Source organism: Drosophila sulfurigaster, chromosome 2L, assembly GCF_023558435.1.
Source record: "Drosophila sulfurigaster albostrigata strain 15112-1811.04 chromosome 2L, ASM2355843v2, whole genome shotgun sequence".
NCBI lineage: Eukaryota > Metazoa > Arthropoda > Insecta > Diptera > Drosophilidae > Drosophila > Drosophila sulfurigaster.
Genome location: NC_084881.1, coordinates 21,998,227 through 22,020,912, shown reverse-complemented (window position 1 = coordinate 22,020,912; position 22,686 = coordinate 21,998,227). Strand labels below are relative to the sequence as shown.

General features: G+C 36.5%; 1 protein-coding gene across 1 annotated transcript; it reads left to right on the top strand.

Moving 5' to 3' along the window:
* The first annotated feature begins 107 nt into the window (after positions 1-107).
* On the top strand, positions 108-22,658 carry LOC133835370 (uncharacterized). The gene is given in 6 exon segments (XM_062265394.1): positions 108-1,099; positions 16,541-16,671; positions 16,749-16,856; positions 18,553-18,717; positions 18,783-18,937; positions 18,998-22,658. Coding segments are annotated over 6 exon segments (3,096 nt in total). The 5' UTR covers positions 108-896; the 3' UTR covers positions 21,332-22,658.
* Positions 22,659-22,686: the final 28 nt, after the last annotated feature.

Genomic DNA, 22,686 nt, shown 5'->3' with positions numbered 1-22,686 from the left:
AACATAAATCGAAGAAACTAACGAAATTACTAGCAGACTAGAAAAAATTAAACGAGAAAAGTCAAACAAATTGAATTGACGACAATAGCAGCAAAAGCAACAACAAAAGTGTGTGAAATGGAAAAGGGGTGCTTCTTCTTCCGCTTCTGTTGTAGGTGTAGTTTAGTAGGATATTGCTTAAATCGAAAATTCGCTGACAGATCATCGTCGTAAAATACGCGCGCGGCGTGGCAAAAACACACAGACAAAATATATATTTTGGAAAATTCAATACAAAACGGCGCGAGAATAACAACAACAAAAAGAAAGAAAGAGCGTATATAAAGGCAAAGAAGGCAAAGCAGCTGTGTCTTTCAGTGTGTGCGTCTGTGTGTTTGTTTGTGCATGTGTGTTCGTGTGTTTGTGTGAAGACAACAGAGAAAGAGCGAATCAAAGCGAATTACAAAACAGCAGCAGCAACAAAAACAACGGCAACGGTAATCCACGACATCAACAACAACTTCCTCTTTGGGCATTTGCAAACGCATTTACACACACTTACCTGAGTTACAACTACAAGCGCATCATCTGCAGCAGCCAAAAGCAGCTGACACTATCTCCCTCTCGCTCTGACGTCTTTCGCTGCTCTTGTGCAATTAATGAACGCCTACGCTGACGTTGACACCGCTGTCGCAGTCGTCGTCGTATAATGCAAAACGCCCAAAACATAACGAGAGTAACGACAACAGGAACCAGAACAGAAATTACCGTAACAACAACAACAACAACTTCCAGCCGCTTTCTTCTCAACTAGTCAAGACTTCAGACCCCCCTGCAGAGACAGCGACCTCGACAAACATATCCGTCGTATTAAGTACAGTTTATAAGGCTTATACAGTATAATATAAGAGTACAACATGGATTGGATCATCAGCGATGAATTGGACATTAAGGTTAGCCATGTTGTTGGCTGGGCGGCGGCCACAGCGATGGTAGTTGGGGGCGTGATTCCCTATGTACCGCAGTACATTGAAATCAAGAAGACACAGGACGCCGAAGGCTTCTCACTTTACGTCTGCCTAGCGCTGTTGGTGGCAAATTCGCTGAGGATACTCTTCTGGTAAGTTCATTATCAACAAAATAAATTCCAAGGGGAATACCAATGATTTAAGTTAGCTGATAATAATAAAAACTACATTACTAGAGGAGTACCAATAATATTAAAAAGCTTTTCCTTCACTATTTTTATTAATCGATCGTTGGAATTATTTAGGATCATTTTATTTTGTTGAAGAAGAAAATAATTGGATATTATAAAAAAATTAAAAGTAAAATTATTTCATCATTAAATTTATTGTGCAATAAATATTATGAAATAAGGAGAAATAATTGAAAATATCATTATTATATGGACATAAAAGAAAAATGAAAATGAAAGGCATTACAAACAAAGAAACGAAAACTTCGATTCCGCTCCAATAATCAAAAACTTATTTTTGCACTATGGAATTCTTAGAAATCATTTAGTATACAATTTTATTATGCACAAGCAAATTGATTTAAGTATTTAGCTTTCGAGGCGGCGATTAAACAGATCCCAAATGACGCGCCCTTGTCATAACACTCATTTGTTATCTCTATCCCACTTAGGTACTTATAAACGCAGGCGCCTGTATTGTATTGTTTTTTTTTGTTTATCAGGCGGGTTATCGGACAACGTTTATAACGCTCGCTCGCCTGATGATCTCATGGCACATGTCTAGCCAAGTCATGATTCTTAGCCGATTTCTAGGCATGCTCATGCAATAGATTGTGCTAAGTTTATTACATTGACCAAGGCCTCATTTTTAGACGAACTTATTATGTACCTAACATGCTGGACTATCTTTATGACGGTGTGTTTCGGGGTGGTTCGATTTAGCGTCATCATGGTTAATAACATTCTCCTCATTTTATGGGAAAAATGACGCAAACTTACTTCTAGCTTACTTAATTATGTGCATAATGATATAGAGTTTTCTGCGAACAAAAAAATATTCCTCTACTTAAAATAATTATAAAGAGCCTCTGGAAATTTTGAAACAATCAGCGGAAATGCAAATAAACTTGACTCAAGTATTATCTGCAATCACGTGTAATACACATGTTTATTCCAATTTCAACTGATCTGTAGTTAGATGTCAGCTATGGTGAAAAATGATAACGATGACACATTTAATTGCCTTTCGCGTTGAATCATCGTTTGTGAGAGTGAATCAAAATCAAGCCACCAATATTAATTCAATTTGAATAACTGTGCAAAATGACTATCAATGTCAGGGTTCCTTCTTTCCGAACCAGTTTCAACTGCAATTTATAGCGCCTTTCTAGAAGTACACCGCAAAAAAAAGTAGGGGTACAATAAAAATAAATATGAACTATGTTTCAAAAGTGAATCACCTTATAAATTATTATTGGATTAACATACATACCTATTTATAAGTTCGTAGGTTCGTATTTGGGTTTTTTCCATTTCTGTGGCTTTACTCTATATAAGGTCTTAAAATTTAACTTGTTTCATTTGTTTAGCTGAGTGTACGTTTTTCCCTTTACTGAACTTGAATTATGTTCAAAACAAGTTTAGCTAGATCACTTTTATTTATGTTCGCTAATACTTGTTTACTTTCATACTTGTTTACTAAGTAGTAATTAATCAATAATACACTGTAAGCAAGCGATGCATAGCTAATAAAGATAAAGTTTTCGAGCTCTATAAATAAAGCTCTCTAATTCAATTATGCTCTAATCGATTTAAATTGTTGAAATTCAATTAGTGCATCTTCCAAGAACGTCTAAAAATATTCGTTTATTAGCAAATATTGTTTGCTTTTTTTTTTGATTGTAATAAAAGAAATATTCAGCTTTCATCTTCTCTTTATTCTCACATTATTTTTGCATTTATAAAATTGAATTTTCAATTTCTTGCTATACAATCGTTAATTTGATTATTTGTGTTGAAAATACTCTATTTTATGGTTCTTTAAATTACATTCTACAATCTATTTAAAGAAGCGTTGAAAATACCTGACTGTATTGTTTCAATTTTCGACAGAAATCAATCAGTTGTGCTGCTCTTTGATCAACTGAAATGAAATGTGTTTGGCAGCACATAAAAATAACAAACAAAGGAAGGCCCAAAACGGGTTTTTTGTTTTTGGTTTTTGTTGAACCACAGCTGATTGGATTGGACTGGAAGTGAACCATCGTCATTGCAATCCAGGGTTAACCACTTCCACCAGCTGTGAGTGTGTTTGATTATCGCTTTATGTTATGTGAATGCTTAATGTCACTTCCGAAGCACTTTTAAATTATTAACAAAGTCTTTGCAAAATAAATAAGGCAACGGCAAACGGCAAGTGGCAAAAAGTGGAATCAACTGGTGGCAGACGTCGAATTGTCTGCCACGTTGTTGTGTTGCGACAGCGGCAATCAATAATTTAATTGAGTACTCATTCCCATTCTCGAACTCTTACTCATACTCATACTCATACTCATACATTTCGCTGCCAAGTGAATCAGCTGTTTTCAAATACCGTTTCCTTTCAATGTCATACGACAAAGAACTCTATCACATCCGCATGTGGCAAGAGATGTGTGTGTGTGTGTGTGTGTGTGTGTGTGTGTGTGTGTGTGTGTGTGTGTGTGAGGGTGTTGTTACCACCTCCTAAGTCTTGCGTATTTATAGCGTGACTCTGCGGGTGGCAAGTTCTTGTGTCACGCGATTGCCTTCGGGCCACCAGCGAGGCGCCAGCATTAGATGGACAGCATTTTGATTGTGCTGCAGCGTGCGGCTGATTAACAAAATGTGAACAAACAACATTCAAATGATATAATAACCAGCAACAATAACATAAAACGCGTGTTTCTTTCTTTATATTTCTCACTATATCTTGAAATACTTGTAATCAGCATTGAAACTATCACAGTTTCTGGCATTGAAACATTTACTTAGCACTAAGTATTTGCCCATGGGACCGTGAAGGCTTCTCACAAATGTTAGATTGGGCCCTTGGGATTGGCAAACTTCGGCTGGTTATTGGCTACCATAAAAAATATAAATAAAGAATCATAAATGAGTAATTAAAACACTAATTGTATAATTAACTTCTTGTTTATATAAAGTAAACCAATACAAGTAATTAAGTGTTTATAAGCACTGAATAAATTAATTGTTTATTAATTTATTTGAATCATTGGTAAATTAAAATTGTTTTCTAATTGAAATTGGTCTCAGCTTTATTTGTCTAGTTAGCAAAACGATTTAATTAATTAATAAAATATGAAAATATTTCTCCATTAAATTCTCTATTTGTGGGTATTTGATTTGGTTGCGATCACATAAAAATTGTATGAGGTATTTAAGGAATACTTCTGTAAGCAATCAGGATTTAATATATATGGTATATAGTATATTATATATGGTTTATAGTATATGTGGTATACAGTATATGATATATGATATCTTTGTATCTGTGTATATTTATAATGTAGTACTATCTCGATTTACCAAATATAGCATTCGGTATATTTGTAGTATTTTCGCTGTATACTAATTTGATATATTTTAAGAATAATTTTGCTTTAATCGCAGAATTATTTTCAAACAAGTTATGAATAGCTTTCAAACACCTTCTTCTTTTATGATGGTGAGAAAATATATTATTTACCTTTTAATAATAATACTTCTCAATCAATTTTGTGTTTGCTTTAGTTATGAATAGTCTCGTTAGCAAGTCGCGCAATATGTGATCTAAATGTTGCTATAATATTTAAGCGAACATTTTCGCTCTGTTGCATTGTTGTCGCTCTTTTCATTGTACTACTTTAGAATACAAATTTGCCCTGTGCCAATTGAAAAACACACTGACAAGTTAATTATTATGATGCCGTCTAATCGTCGTCAAATTCCCGCAGCTCTTCTCTCTTCTCTTCTCAATTGCATTCGACTGTAGCTTTAGCCGAGCAATTTGTGGAAACAGTTAAATAAAAGTCGTAAAAAGTGCTGGAGGGGGGAATTACACTTGCATTTATCTCGCAGTAATGTGCAACAACAGTATAAGAATAATAATAAAAATAAATGTTGCTAATTGCAAGCACACAAATGCGTCTTTGTAATTTACGTGTCACGAAAGCTTTCGCATTTTTATCTTCCGGACAGAATCGTCACTTTCGTTGCAATTTTCATTGTCACTCTCAATTTGTTGTTAGCATATTAAATACAATAATTCGCAAATACATATGCAAAAACTTAAACATGACTGTCCGTGTGTGTTTGTTTAGTTTTCAATTATTTTCACACCCACAGTTGGCACACAGCCAGATCCAGCTGGTCGCCGGGTTGAATGATCTCATCGATTCTCATTAATCACCACAACAACAAAAATGAGTTACAACCGAGGGAGAAAACTTCTGCAAAATACCCTGTTTTTTTTTTTGTGACATATTCAAATTCTTGAGAAATTTCGGTGAAATTCTTTAACAAGTTTTATTGATTTATTTTACATTTTGATTGACTTAAATAGCCAATTATTATGCCATCTTTCTGTACACATTTCTTTAGGTATTTTTCGGGCTCTATTCATAAATCATTTGCTTCGGTTTGACAACCTTTGTACATAACATTTGGATATTTGCTTGAGTTCAATAAAGGAGCGTTAGATTTCCACTGGGGAAACCAAACAAATGCCAAACCCAATAAGCCCAACAAAAGAAAGAAATACAACTTCACACTTTGTGTTTTATTGTTTCCTTTTTTTGGTGACTCAACGTGTGGTTTGAGTCGTCGCGAGACGTAACTAAATAAAGTAAGTGAACAATCAAATTGATTGCCATACAATAAATTTGAATCAAGGCAACAATGTGAGCAAATATGTAAATTTGAACTGCCTTTAAGCTAATGTAACTATTAGTGAGTTAATTTTTAGTTAGCAGAGACGTCGCATTATTTGAACAATCACAATTGCAACGCAATATTATTGAACCAAGTGAACAATGCAAATATGTAAATTTAAACAGCCATTTAAATAGTTGCATTAGTGAGTTATTTTTTAAGCTCGCATTATTTACTTATTTGTTGCTTTCTCATTTGCATAAATATTTGCCTAAATTGTCAGTGAAAAGAAATTACGAAATGCTAATTTGACTAAGCATTTTGGAATATTTGAAATAAAATACAAAGTTTAGAGTACCTTGAATAAGATTTGATTAAAATATATGTTTAAATCTCTGAGATTTTAATATTACACCGATTTAAAGCGTAGGAACCTTGTAATATTGTAGATAATTTCATTTTCTCATAAACTTTAATAACAAAACTAAAAATATTTGTGACCTGTTTTTAAATAGTCAAATTTTGAGTACTTTTTGGAACATTTGAAATATAAAACTACTTTGAGAGTACCTTAAATATAATTTTGTTAAAATATATGTTTAAATCTTCGAGAATTCATAATGCAAATAATAATAAACTTTATTTCAAAATCATATTGGTTTTAATTTTAAACTGATCTTAATGGTAGGAAACTTGTAGCGAATTTCCATTTTTCTAGAAATATTTTTACTACTTTTTAAATAATAAAACTTTGAGTACTTCCCATATATTCGTAATACCCATTTAGAGCACTTTAAGCACGGGGTATTAATATCAAGTAATGCGCCCTCGAAAATATTTTTTTTTATTAATGTGCCCGCCGTCAGTAATTATATAGCGACTATGTATCGCTTGTATCTGTGTGTGTGTGTGAGCGTGTGTATTTGTCTATATTTAAAATAAGTCTGTTTGCATCTCAATGTGTGTGTGGGGAATATGAATATAATTTTTAAGTACACGAGCCCCCACTTAAATTGTTGAGTGCAGTTGGCAAAGTTAAAAGCCGCTTTAGTTGCGAAAGGCCAAAAGAGGGCACACAATTTGCCAACTTTTCATATTACAGCAATTCGATGAAGCGAGCGGTGCGATGAGGTGAGGTGAGGTGAAGTGAGCGAGGAAGCACAGTTCAATGAACGCCATGTGCCAAATGCGACAATCAAGTTTTATGTGGGAGCATGTTTGGCTTAAATGTTGCAGAATCAAGTGTTGCCAATTGCGAGTGGAATTTGTAATTAGAAACGAAAACACAAAGTCAAGATTTCCAATTAGACAAGCAAAGTTGGAAACAATTAAGCAATGAAATTAAATTATTTATTTATGAAAATATGTATATGAATACTTAAGTAAACTTTTGGAGAGAAGGGAGAAGTGACAAAAATCAGAAAAGCAAAAACAACAAGTAAGAAAGACACCAATTTTGAATAAAAGCAAAACAAAACCAAAAATAATATACTATAAAAATACTAACAATATGCCAAATGGTATACTTGGTATATCGATATTATGCCCCATTCAAAATATACCATAAAGTGCCAAATATATTAGATTGTTAGCCTCCTACTCTATGGGTAGCGGGTATAAAAATAAAAAGTAGATGCACTTTTAAATAAACTTAGAGCGTAGACTAAAAAAGTTGGAAGCAATTGAATAAATGTGTTAAAAAATATGATTTACAAAACATTTTCAGCGAGTATACTGACGAAATTCGACTTTGCAATGATAAATTATTTTTCCAAGGAAAAATCATTCAACAAAATCCATTTTTATCAAGAACTCTGACTGTCGAGTAGTCGAAATTCCGGCGTAGAAATCCACAAGTTGTTCAAAATTCCGTTGTGGACGCTTCCTCAAGAGATAAGCTGCTTGTGGAATGACTCTCCGAGTGCTCGTAATCGTATGCTCTATGCAATCTAGTCACTGATACGCGTCCTCATTCATTTTTACAACGCAACAAGAATAACAACAACAACAATTAGAACAACAATAAACATAAGCAATTCACTTGAGTTGACGACGCTTCTTATCAGTGGCCCCACAACGTGAGCACTCCATAATATATAGACTGTTTGGACTAGATAAGCAAAGCCTCGTATGACAATTAATTTATATTTACGTACAAATTATCGCATAAGCTGACGAAGAAGCTACTATGTATAGACAAATAATACTAATGGCCTATTAATAATCATGAAATGTCTATATGGAATTAGTTGCAACATTTAAGGATTGGCAATTAAATGTTAATTTTAGACAGAAGTAAAAGTCATTGCCATAAAAATGGCAACGTGCAGAGCGCATAAATTGTCGTATTAAAAATGTGTCTAGAATTTATAAAGCACAAAAATTAAGAATAAAAATAAAAATATCTATAAATTGATATCTTAATAATGAAAGAAAATAATGGAAATCATTAAGAACAATGCAAATGCTGAAATATCTAAAATGCTCACGTGTATTCAAAACATTAAAAAAACATTCAAATGTCGAAATTGAACTATTTTAATTTTTAATTTCAACTCAAAAACCAGTTTGTTTTCTTTTTCAGTATTTTATCCCATAAAATAAAAAGTCATCTGCGAAATGCTGACAACAAATCCAAAATTGAACGTGTGTGTTTGTGGCACGCTTTGCTTATCGCTTCATAAATTATATTGTCATGTATTATAAAGCCAGACAATCTTATCTACCTTATAAACAGAACTCAAAGAGTCATTTACGCTTAGTATTTGTGAAAGCAGCACAAATAACAGAATAAGAGAAAAATATCACAAAACTGAACGACTTTAATGTTATATTTATAATAGAGATACACACACACACACATTTGACCCACTTAGTGAGCTGGTTTTTTTTTATTTTTAATACTATGTGCATAGCGTGGTGGCTGACCAAATGTTATTAAAAAGTAAACAAAATGACACTGGAATTACTTTATTCAAGGTCAGGGTTGGTGGGGCGTGAGCAGAGGAAAAGGGAAAGAGAGGCGTGTGTGTGTTGGCGGAATCCAATTAATTTTTCTCCATCATATGCTTTCAGACCCCAAAAACGAAAGGCAAAAACCGTCAGAATGATGCCAAAAAAATTCTTATTTGACCATCAACTTTTGATGATGCCCCTTTTGTTGTTGCTCTTTTTGCATGCAAATGGGCTTTAAAAGCATTTTTAACCGTTTGACGTTGCTAATAATATTAGGTTTATATACTATACAAATTGTAGATACAATTTTTATACCCACAGGGTAGGAAGGTATTATAATTTTGCTCTTTCAGTAGAAGGAGCCTAATAATTATATTATATTATATATGGTATTTATGATTGCTGAAAATTTGGTTGCGGCAAAAGTTGAAAAGTTATTTAAGAAATACTTTTTTATGTCTTAGTTGCTGACAATCTGGTATATTTTGCACTCTGTGGCATATTTTGGTATATCCATATACCAAACATAACAATTAGTATATTTTTAGTATTTTTGCGGTATATTAATTTGGTATATAGCAAAATGAATACCACACTACTCTGCTTTTATTTAAAATGCGTAGCGAGTATCTCACAGTCGAGCACACTCGACTGTAGCTTTCTAACTTGTTTTCTTTTGGCACTTGACGCACAGCGATGACGTGAGGAAATTGCATTGATTTTGTTAGCGCTTCGGCGAGTTTCCTGGGTAGGATAGGTTAGGCCTGTCGCATGTCTAACATTATCGCATTCATTTCACAATGAAGCCATAAAGTTTATACGACAATTCCCATTATCGTTTCTTTATAAGACAGGCTAAAGAAAGTAGCCAAAGCCAAAAGGAAAAATATTTATTTTTAAGTAGATTTTGGTCACATTTAATCAAGCTAAAGCCTTGTCACTTTTTTCCATGCTGAAAACCAATTTTCTTTTTATAATTTAATTTTATGCCCAACATTGCAGCTGATTTGTAATCGGCTTTGCTACCGAACTTTGTAACTAATTCAACTAATCGCAAAAACAGAGCTTCAAACTTTTTAACGTGACCCGCTTTTTGGGGTTATCTCTGCGGTTGCCAAGTGTGTTCAATGTACGACAAACAGTTGTTCTTAATGCCATCACTCAGGCGAACAGCTTTTGAGGCAGAAATATGGTCTTGATCTGGGTGCGGTCATTTGTTGGTTGGCCTAACCCAAAAAGGTCAAGTTAGAGGCTATCTCCGTGGCACCACTTTATCTCCTCAGCATTTTGCTCGATTCGTTGTTTAAGATTTTCGTGTAATTAAAAAGCTAAAAAAGTATATTGAAGAAAAAACGAAGGTGTGCGCGTATCAAAAATAAAACACGTCATGTTTCGTGCTTTGGGACAATCGTTGAACGTGAACGTGAAGTGTTCAAGTCTGCAATCAGGACTAAAGCTCAGCAATTTTCTGTAGACGCTCTTTTTCTAATTGAATTTTAATGCTGCTTGCCCCCAGCGTAAATTCCGCTTCTGTTACGACTTTAAGCTCTTATTCAACTGATTTGTGTACGCGGCATTTAATTTTGTTTTGCTTGCGTTTTTGCGTATGGGGCAACAACAACCAGACGCCGACCCATAAAACTAATCGAAAAAGTCGAAACAGGCGCAATAACAACAGCAACAACGACAACATCAACTGGTAATGGAAATACTACTTTGGAGAGAGGACAGCAACATCAGCAGTAACAACAGCACAACAGTGCCATCAATCGCTGTCTTTCCACTTGGCAAAGCACTAAAACCTCCTCCATTTTCATGTTCTTCCTGAATGTGGGAAATGCTCTGCTTACGCCTACACGCTCTAATAGAACTGTTTGCGTAGAACAAAGCTTTCAATTTGCCAATTGCCATGCAAATAGTTCAACTTTCATGTGTGTTACAGACCTGAATGATGGATGATATGGCGCGGGTTTCGATTAGATATTGTTGTTAATAGCCTTCTGATAATGGCAACTTTTAACTAACGGTATAACAGTTTGTATAACAGTATAACAGTTATCGAATAATTTGATCGGTGTGTTTATGAACTGTATAAAGTACAGTGTACAGCAGTTTATATTACTGTCATTAGTTTCCTTGACAATTAAAAACATTACAATACTATACAATTCTGTATTACAGTTTGTATAACAACTTAAAAACTGCACTTTTTCCTTTTCATAAGTTTGAAATTCAACACTATTAATAAAATCGATTTAATAGCTTTATATTACAATGTTTATTTTGTATATTTACGAATTTAAATGGAAACAGTTTGTATAACAGCTTTGAATTTGCGTTTATATACGATTTCATAACTTTACTTTGCAAATTCAACACTTTCGATAGGATTTTCTTGCTTCAACTAATTCAAATTCTAGCCAAATATTGTCACATTTGTTTTACGCTTCGATTGCTTGAGGCAAATCAGATTCTGTTAACCTCTTCGCAACAAAATAAAAATGAGCGAAATATATGTGTGAGAAGCGTCTCCTGAAGCATCTGCGAGATAGCCGCCTTATCTATGGCACATGATTCGTGTGGGGCGTAGGCAAGTACAATCGTAAATGTATATATAGATGTACATACATATATGCATATCTGTATACCATATCTGGCAATGACTTGGCAACCGTATTTTACGCCCATATGCAAATCACTGTGTGCTTTATTCACTTTCTCAGTGTTTCCAGCTTCCAATCGGCAACAATTGCGGCATTGCCTTTTTATTTTCTTCTTTCTTTTTGCGCGCGACTTTTCTTCGTCGCTTTTGTATGCGGTCTTATTATTCGGCCTTTGTTTGCCATCTGTGCTCCCAACTCTCTTCCGTTATCACTTACGTCTTCTGCTATGGCTGCTGCTTTTTTCCGCTGGCGCTGAGCCGTAAATTGAAGTGACTGGCTTTGCCACCACCACCATCCTCAGTTGGCTAAACGCTGTCGTCAACGCCAATGTTTTGCCGCGCCAGTCAGTCAGTCTGACGGCCGATTGTTTGTCTTGTTTGTTGATGCTGGGCTTAGCGCCATGTGTGGCCCTGTTGTTGTCGAATGTGCATATTAATTTTCATTGAGCAAATAAAGCAGCATAATGAAATACTTATTGCTATTATGTATTTCAATTTATCATCGTAACGAACCTCACTTGAACTTGGTGAAAGTCAAGATGGCAACCTAAATAGTCTGGGATTATAGTATAACAATTGATTTATTGGTGTAGTTGTGCTTTGCTTTGGTATTTAGCTAAACTTCACGGGTATAACAGTTTATGCACATGTATAACACTTTGTATAACAGTTTTGTTTTGAATTCTATTAACTTTTGGGAGTAGTTCAGAAACTATTCAAATCGAATACATGAAATACAACCCAGTTTAGTCCATTCAGTGTAGTATAACAGTTGGTTTATTGTTGTAATATTCCCTGTTTAAGCTAAATTACTTGACATTTCGCTAAACATTGTATGTATAAGAGTTTATGAGCGGTTATATAGTATAACAATTGATTTATTGCTATAGTTTCGGTTTCATTTCTTGGCATTTAGCTAAGCACTTCGCATAGAAGATGTTTCATTTAAAGCTCATCGACATTTGGGCACATGCCAAGCAGCCAATTAAATCAAATACAAACCGAACCGGACCGACCCAGTTTTCTTATGCCTATTCATTCATTGCCTCATTACCAGTCCAGTCTCGAGCCTTTTCCATTTCACTCGGCCTGGCCTATTCAAGGATAATTATGGCTATATGCAGCGGCTCATCATTACTGCCATACTGTATTTACACACAAATCTTGGCGGTCACACAAGCAGATATACAAATACAAGATGTACTATATAGTAGCTAAATAAGCGCATTCAATGGAATATAACAGTTTGTGTGTAGTATGCGTATGGAGCTTTTTAGGCGCGTACTCTTTGGGGTAAGTGGCGCTTTTTGGAGGCGCTCTAAGGCGCTGGCATTCAGTACAGTTAGGAGAGCCCTTCACACGGCGATGATGACACGCTCTCAATTGGTTTGAGTGTTGCTGCTGCTGCTGCTGTTGCTGCCCAACAATGAGTGTAGCCTACTTCCAGGCAAATTAAATTTATACATACATGTGTGTGTGTACGTAATGTGTGTGTGTTTATGAGCAAACAAAACGCCGCCGCACACACTTGAGCAAACAGTGTGCATTAAAGCTGGCACAGTTTTAATTATGTGTATACTCACACACGAGTATAACAGTTGGAAAAAGGGCAAGCAAACAAATATATACACACACACAGACTGGCTTATAAATTGCCTAAACATCCATGAGCTCTGTGACTTCATTTGCTCACAAATGGAACAAAATAATTTCATCAATAAAACTTTCATCAGCACTAAGTGACATTTTCTTCTCACTTTCAGCTGTTGTTGTTGTTGTTGTTGTTGGCCACAAGTCATTCAGCCAAATTGTTGTGGCTATTTGCACAAATTGCCATTATAAATGCGACTGCATGTGGTAGGGAATGGGTGGGGGAAGGGGAGGAGAGGAGAAGGCGTCGGTTCATGCATAACTAAAATTGTTTACATTTTGTTGTTGGAGGCAAGCGAGAACATTTCATTTTGTAGTTCAGGCTCGACACACAGACGTTTGCAATTTTATTGATTTTTTACGACTCTCGAAACACACACACACACTAAATAAACTGCCTCTGTATGTGTGTGTGTGTGGGGGGGGGAGGTAACGTATGTGTGCTTGTTCTTTGATGTGTGAGTTTATTTTCAGCAATTTAAAAGCAATGCCAAACACCAAGTGCAAAACTAGCAAAAAACATAATTTACCACTCTGCAGCTGAATTTAAGCACAGCAATTGAATCCAAAAGATACACTTTCAGTTTATTTTTCGTTTTTTGCATTCTCTTTGAATCAGCTTCGCTTTTATGGCCAACCTTTTTTCTTTGTTATCTTAACTTCTTCACTTACATTTACATTCGAGAGCTGTTTATTTCACTTTATCATATTTTTTTTGTTTGCCTTGGTAGCAGCAACATTTTTACTCTTTTAACATGGCTTGAAAAAGGTATAAAAAAAGATAGTCAAACAATTGCGAAGAGGGCAGAGAGGGGGGAGCAAAGGGGCTGCTGTTTGAGCAGCTGGTGTCAAGTTATGGCTCTAAATGTCAACAGCGTTGCATATTGCAGTTATTGGCCAAGTCAGGCAAGCGTTAAATTTGATTAGAGCAGTGGCAAATAACAAATAAAACTATTATACTACACAACAAACTGTCAGCGTGGTAAATGCACCAAGGGGGAATAGCAATTATTTTCATTATTTTTTATTGCTTTTGCCATTTGTAACTGTAATATAATTAAAAAAAAAAAACCAATTAAATTAATGATATACTATTCAAAAATAATACATACACTGCGACATATAAAAATTTATATATTTTAAACTTTTTTTGTTAAGTAAACAGAATTAATAAATATTTATTTTCTATAATAGTATGGTGAAATTATTATTAAATATGTAATAAGGGGGTTTTTACTTATTTCCTATTTTCATGTTATATTTTAGAAAAAAATTAATAGAATTCAAAATATGAAACTATTATTAGAATACAGTATTCAATACAATTAATAATTTCTTTATAGTCGAAAAATAAAAGAAATTGTTCTTGCAATGATATGTTTTATCCTTTGTACTTTTTTTCAATTATAACAAGTCACGCTTTTAGTAAGGTTTTAATAATTACTATAAAGCAAGTAAGGGAAAAACTGACAGCTATACACTAGTGATTCGTATAATTTTATTTGAGGTCATTCTACACAGTCATTAACTGTTATACAGCAGTGCGAAATGAGCTGTGCGAAAGCTACAGTCACTGCCAAAGTCAACAAGCAGCCAAAATGCCAACCTGCCAGCCCGGCACTAATATCTCAGTAGCAATCTACACACAGCAACGACAACAACAACAATAATGACAACAACAACTGCGACGAGAACAATTTGCAAGTAGTATTTGCTTTGTGTGGCCCATTTGTGCATGTCATTTATGGCCAACTGGCTGTGATGTTGTTGCCAATTTGCGTGGGGCTTGGCTTGCCCAAAAAACTGAAATGGCATTAAATGGCAGGACTTGTAATTCAATTTTAGCACACAACTGCTGCGTACAAGTCAAAAATAAAGCAAAACTAAAACGCCAAACTTGTTATCGCGACAATGAAAAATGTGTAGTCTACTTTTGAGGTGGCTAGGCGAGAGGAGGAGGGCGAAGAGAGAGAGAGAGATAGAGAGAGCAAAGCAGTCGCATTCATTTGCCTGACATGGATATTATATTCACGCATGTAGGCAGGCATTATAATGGAGTGTGACAACAATAACTGGCAAGAGAAAGAGTAAACTTATCGCAGACAAAACAGAACCAAACCAAACAGAACGCAAAGCGTTTAGAGAGCTCTTAATGGCACTTCGAATCGACAACACACAAAAAAACAAATCCCCAACTAATGCGTGGCTTTTTGTTGTCGTTTTTTTCCTTTTTTTTATATATATATATTTGGGCTTAGTTTTGGTTGTGTTCCTTTTTGTGTTTGGTGCTTTGCCAAATGCTCAACACGTTCCAAATTTCCAGTTGTCTCTCTCTCTCCCACTTCTCACTTCTCTTTTCCCCCCTTTGAACACTTGCCGTCTGTCAAAATTTATGACAGTTTGCCGCTTGACACCGAGCCTTATTTCTCTTTTGTGTCTCGAGGTTAAAAATATACAACACACCACAGTGTTTTGGCCATTTAAAGCTCACCATCCATCGATTTTTTTTTTTATTTGCTCTCCAGGCATTTTCATAAATCATACTTTAGGCAAAAATGTTTGTCAATTTATTATGTTTAGCACTCCATAAACCAAATGCACGTCTAATTAATCATTATAATTGTACGTTACACGCGGCGCAATTGACAATCTGCTATTATAAATCGTTTAAGTGGCATCAAATTTGTTTGCCGGATGTACTTTATTTGCCGGAAATTTTCCCAAAATTGTTGTCCATTGTGGAAAAGCAAATAGGCAACGTTCAGAGTGTGATTGATGCCTGGGAAAAATCTTTTTAAGTGCCAAAAAGTTCTTTTCAGCAAAATATGTGGCACTTAATTGCATTGCAATGAACAAGCTTAGAAACTTTTCAATTTTGAATTCAGTTTTAGGAAATAAAGTAATAGGAAAGAAGCGTATAAATTACTTTCTTGAATAAGTAAAATTGTTGTGTGAGAAATTATGGAAAAAATCTGAAGTTTTAAGACTCAGTATTTTATAATTATGTTATCTAGTGCAAAAAATAAAATATGAATAAGAACAATTTGAAATATCTTAGCATTAATCATGTTTACATAAAACATATTCAACATTTATCATTGAGGTTGAATAAATTATAACCCATTAAATGTGATATATTCTACAAAGAAAATATTATTCATCCTTTGTTATTGTGGTTAGTAAAGTATAAAAATAATTTCTTAATTAAAATCAACTTCTTATAGAGAATCCTAATAATAATAATTTGTTCAACCGCCCGCATAAATAATAATTAAATTATACTTATGAGCTTACGCTCTGTCCACCTTCTTCCTCTGTGTCTATAAATAAATGTATATACATACATTGATTTTGTGGGCCACAATCGATGCCAATTAAAATGCCATTTGTTCTAACACTTGTGCTTTCATTATGTATTATTGCAGGTTCTCCAGCCGCTATGAGCTTCCACTGTTGGTGCAGAGCGTTGTCATGAATGTCACCATGTTCCTCATGATCCATCTGTGCGTGAAGGTGAAGCGCATGAATGCGAACACACGAGATCACGCGCTTCGTGGTGAGTCTCTAAAACTAACAAAAGTCCCTCCCCCCTCGATGTGTAACTCACTCATTCAAATTTATTGGCATTTTTAGGTGACGAGTTGCAGTTGCCAAAAGTGATGACGGACACGGATACCGGCGCCTCTGTTTCAACGGATGCAACTGTCCTGAAGCGTGCACGTTCCAGGCATTATTTGAATGGTGAGTCGAGGAAAGAGTTTGCGGGGAAATGGGGAGGAAAGAGTGCTTTTCATTGACAAGTTCATGACAGCGCGACAGGCATTTTCCGCACCATCTTCGTTAATGTAGAAGCTTCCTCTGACACACGTTCTGTGTGGCCGCAAAAACCAACCAGGTCGATGTCAAAAGTCACGCCCAGTTTCAATTTCGTTGTTATCGACATCGACGATTTTGCTACTTTTATTTTTATGCTTTGCCTTTTTATGATACCCTACTTCCATTAAATATACCAGAATAGGGTATATTTATTGACTGAAATGAGCTTAGATGAACTTACATGACTTATCGTTGACCCTATAAACTTTAAGGCTTATAAGATACATTAAGTACGAGTATTTTACGACATTTCATTCATTTAAGTACAGGAAATACGGAGAGTTAAAAGCTATAGCTTTAATTGTAAACTCTGATTTTGATTCGCATTATGAACTTATATAGTATATATTTCCAATAAAGAATAAACAAAATTAATGGCAGTATTGTTTTAAAGTAACGACTATGGTCAACTTTCTTTTTATTTAGCAAAATATTTTTAGTTAAAAAGCTTTCCTTTTTAGTAAAATTTTTATAATTTAAATTTTATGTAAAATTTCAGTTTTATTTTCAATTTTGAAGAGTCTATAGTCGATTCAACAATATTTTTCTTCTTTGAAGAAGTGCAATAAATATAAATTCATTTCAACGTATTTAAATAAAGTTGAATATCCTAAAAAACAGGGTATCTCTAAATCGGTCTTCCTTGTTATATGCTTCGTGGTGTTTTCCTGACTTTGCCATCTTTATCTTTACGCGCCATTTACAGTATTTTAGCATTTGCTCATTTACTGGCACCTTATCAAACGACCCTCTTACTATCCTATACTATGTATGTACAACAGTAAAACTGGGTTAGTCTAGGAGGCGGAAATGGAGGCCATAAATTGATCAATGAGCAGCTGTCTTTCGTCTGCCCGAAACGTTGAGCTAATTATACGTGGCACGCCTTGGGCTTCTTGAGTTATCTAGCTGCTATTCGTGCCATGTGCTGTACTTGGCACTATGTCTTTATATGTGTTTATCTATCTGTGTGTGGATGTGGGGGTTGGGGAGTCAAATGTGCGCTGAAAAGTAGGCAACAATAATATGGATTGATTTTCAGACAAGTGAACAGCTTGATATGCGGTCAACGATTTTGCATTAGCGCAGTTTAGGTGATTGAATAACTACTGAAGTGGAATAAATGCTGTGTTTAGTCATTATTTGTAGACGTTTGAAACGATGGCTGACCATGAGCTATGCAGGAAGTAAATAATAATAATACAATTTAATCAATAATTTGATGTTAGCGTGTATTTAGTAGGAATATAACAGTTTTGAAAATTATTATTTTTTTTTAATCTGTAATATTGTAAATGTTTTAAATGAATAATGAAATGAATTTTCATTAGATATTTGCTTACTCAACATTTCGACATTACAGCGTGTTTTGTGGTCGTATAACAGTTTGTATAACAGTATAACAGTTTTCAAATTAGCAACATTTTCAATTATACATATAAACAAGAAATTATTATTGTAATTAAAGAAGGAGAAGCGGATATACCATGTGTATAACAGTTGTAATTTAATATTTTGTTCATATTTTAATAAATTTTGATTGTCTTCTATCTACTCTTAGATCTGGATATGAAATACTTTTGGAACTGGACCGACTTCCAGTCGTATCTGGACATGATGCTGGTCGTTTGGGCAGTTGGCGCTGCCGTCACATATCTCATGCTGTCCGTGCATTGGTTCATGGAGGCCATGGGCTTCGTAGCCGTCTTCACAGAGGCCATGCTGGGTAAGTACCCAACGCATTGATTGAAATTAATGAAACCTAATCTTCGATAATTAATTTATTCACAGGTGCACCGCAGTTTCTGCGCAACTTTAAGAATAAATCAACATATGGTATGAGCATACACATGGTGATTATGTGGACTCTCGGTGATATGTTCAAGACTGGTTACTTTATAGCGCGCAATGCGCCATCACAATTCTGGATATGCGGCACGCTGCAGGTAAGCTTCAAATAAATACAAAATTCTTGAAAAGTTACTAATATTCTTTAAAATCTTTAGGTCAGCTTGGATTTTGCGATATTGCTGCAAGTGTGGATCTATCGCAACAATACGAAACAGCGCGATATACATCGCGGCGATTAGCAGTTTGCCCCCGAAGAACAACAACAGCAGCAACAACACCATGAAGAAGATCAACAACATCAGCAACACCATAACGAACTGCACACTTCGCACTCCGAGGAGCGTCAGCTATCGCAGCCCATAACGCTGAGCAGCAGCGGCGACGATCATCTGTTGACAGCGCGTGCCGACGACGAACACTACAAGTCACTGGACTTTGGACAGTGTCACGACAATCGCGCCTTTCAGTATCACAACCATCACAACAACAACAACAACCATAACCACAACAAACTGTTGCCACGTCCCGGCGGCAGTGGCAAGAGTCAGAGTCGCCACGACAGTCCCAATCCAACGGCGGCGGTGGCCGTTGCCCTCGACGCCCTCGAAGTGGTTATTGTGCACAAAGCGAATGTGCTGCCCAATGGTCGACGCAGCAACAGCAGCAGCAAGGCAACCATACACAATCACAGTGGCTGCTGTCATCGGCGGAAGCGCCACAATGCCACACAGACGTCGATAGAGCGCTGCTGTTGCATCAGCAGTTGTCACAGTTGCCATCATGTGACAACCACGCATCATCATCATCATCATTGCCATCACCATCATTGCCAGCATGAGCATTATGAGCGACGACAACAGCAGCATCAGCAACAGTTGCAGCTGCCGGAGCACAAGCGTAGCAAGAAGCCGCAACACAAACGACGGCAGCATCATCAACAACAACAACAACAACAACACCATCACAACACAAAGTCTTCCCTGGACACGAGCGAGGAGCGACCGCAGCTGCATTCGGCGGCCATTGCCATTGAGATTGATGCGGCCACCGTGACGGAGAACAACAGCAGCACAGCCACCTCGAATTTCCCCTACAAGGTGGCCAGCGAAGGCGGCGGTGCGCCAATGAATCTGATACCGCTTTGCGAACAGCATCGTCAACGGCGACGCGGTTCGCTCAACTCCAATACCACCATCGAAACGGATGAGTTATCGCAAGACGACGACGACGACGATGATGATGATGATGTGCGTTTGGGTCTGCAGCCCGACGATGAGGAGCAACTGACGCCGGCGCGTCACAACAGCAACACGTCCTCGAGCAGCACAACACGCGCCTTTGCAGGCGCTGTGCCGCCAGCGCGCAACGAGTGCGTGCGCATCAAACGCAAACGCTTTGAGCCGGATGCCATGCATGACTATTGCAGCAGTTGTTCGCGTTGCAGCAGCTGCAGCTGCGATCACGAGGCACGCACCAGTTCGTGCAGCAGCCTGGACGATGAGCTGATGGCTGGCAATCATGAGCTAACCGTGGCTGCCGATTGTCATCGCTGCCAGGCTGTCAAGGAGCTGGGACAGCAGCAAAGTCGTCGCAGCAGTCTGAAGAGTTTTTGCTCTTGCCACACCGACAATTGTTGCTGTGGCAGCGACGCAGGCGACGAAGAAGGCGACGACGATGATGATGACGACGATGAGACGACGGGAGCACGGGAATCATTCTGCACAGCAGCGGATCATACAATTGTGAGCACACCCACACTGGACGAGGCACACAGCAGCACCTTGACGCCGCTGAGCACTCAGGAGCACACGATGCGTAGCGAAATAGCCGACGATGATGATGATGATGATGAGCGTTCGATAACCGATGCAGATGCCTCATCGCTTAGCCAATCAGCCGAATACTTTTCGCTGTCTTCGACAGCAGGTGCCGCAGCAGTCGCGCCGCCAACAACAGTTGCTGTTGCCGAGCAGCCACAGGGCAGCAACAACAGCAACAACAACAGCAGCAGCAGCAACAAATCGAGCACGAAACGTTGGAGCAAGCATATACGTCTTAAGCGCAGTTCATCGCCAATGGATTCGCATTTATGACGAAGTGTCTCGCTGGTCGCTTGGCCAGCCATCGATGTGAATGCGCTGCTGCAGCAGACGATACGTAAGACCGCCGTGTTGCAAGAGACGCCAGTGAAGCAACAGCAGCAGCAGCGACGACAACAGCAAAATCTGCCGCTGCCTGCTGTGGCAGCAGCTGCAGCAATGCCTGCGGCGCCAGGCAGCAATGATAGCTCCACCGCCACATTAACGCCCAGCATTATAACGATCGCCAAGCAACCGATGACGCACACAGCGGTCACCAGTCACAATGGCGTCACCAATGTGACGACCACATTGCCAGTGGCCAGTGTTAAAAGCAAACGCAACTCCAAATTTGCCCCAGTTGGCGGCTGTGATCCGCTGCAGCGACGCTCCACAGAGATTATACTTTAAAAACACACACACACAAACACAATAATCTATTAAACTTCATGGCAAAACAAAAAACGAAATTCTAAAACATTGAAAGCTGTTCATTTTTGTTGTTATTCGGGGGTTTCCCCAACCCAACACACAATTGTATAAATTCTATTATGATTTCCTTGTCAAATTATCTAGTAAATAATAATTAGCCATAATTATTCTTATATTTGCTACTACTATATATACTATCATATATTTTTTTGTTGTGTAATATTAATTTTAGTTACGTCGACTATATGAATTTAATGCTTCCGCGCTGCCAAATGTTACTGCTGACCCTCGCATTTTCCATTGATCAAGACTAGAGCAAACTCTTCTCTCCCCCCTCGTTCACAACAACATATCCATATTGTAATTGTACTATTTGCCACAGCTTGATCATGAAATGTTTCGAGGGTTCAGCGTTCTTTGAATGCGCCACAGCTTTATACAGACCTTGTTTTCAAATCATTTCGTACAATTTCTTAGTCAATTCCTCTTTTAGTCAAGTAAGCGAAAAAAAAAACAAAACAAAACAAAAATGCATGCATAATTAAATGTATAAAAAGAAAAACCGTTAATCTCGATATTACAAAAAAACAAAACAAGAGTTAAGCGTACGTATATAAATATATATAGATTGTAAATTTTATGATTTTCTAGTGGAATTTATAAGCCAAGGCTTACAACAAGTAAAACAAAACAAAAACAAAACCTAAATAAAACAAACCAAAATCAAAACGTCAAAACAAAATTATTATTTTCGGTTCTTTTTCATTTTTTTTTTTTTCATTCATAATTGGCGCACATTCTTAGCACATCCACATTTATACATACATATATATAAATTATAATTACATATATAGAGCTACTTATATAGCGAGCCAGTTTCATAAGTCTAAGCCAAGTAAAACGTAAAAAACTAAAGAAAAAACTTTAAACGAAACGCAGCCAAATATCTTCCTTGCAATGTTGAGATTCCGTTGAAAATGCTACACACAATTTAAATGAATAAATATCAAAATTTATTTCGTAAGCTAAACTATAATTCAAAGTGCTTGAAAATATTTATGAAATATTTAAAATCCAAAAAGAAAAACAAACAACAAACAAAACAAAATAAATTACATTTTTAAGCTCCACCAAGTAATGGAAAATATGTTGAGAATTTTTTGCCTAAGCATTTGTTGATTAGTGAGTAGCAGATATCTTGTTTGCCTATATCAATTATAATGCTAAACTATTAACCAAACGTATCAAAATATTAAAAACAAAAAAAAAAACAAAATTTAATTCAAATAAGTTGCCGCCTGATGCAGGCAAAAAACCAAATTTGTTGGCCACCT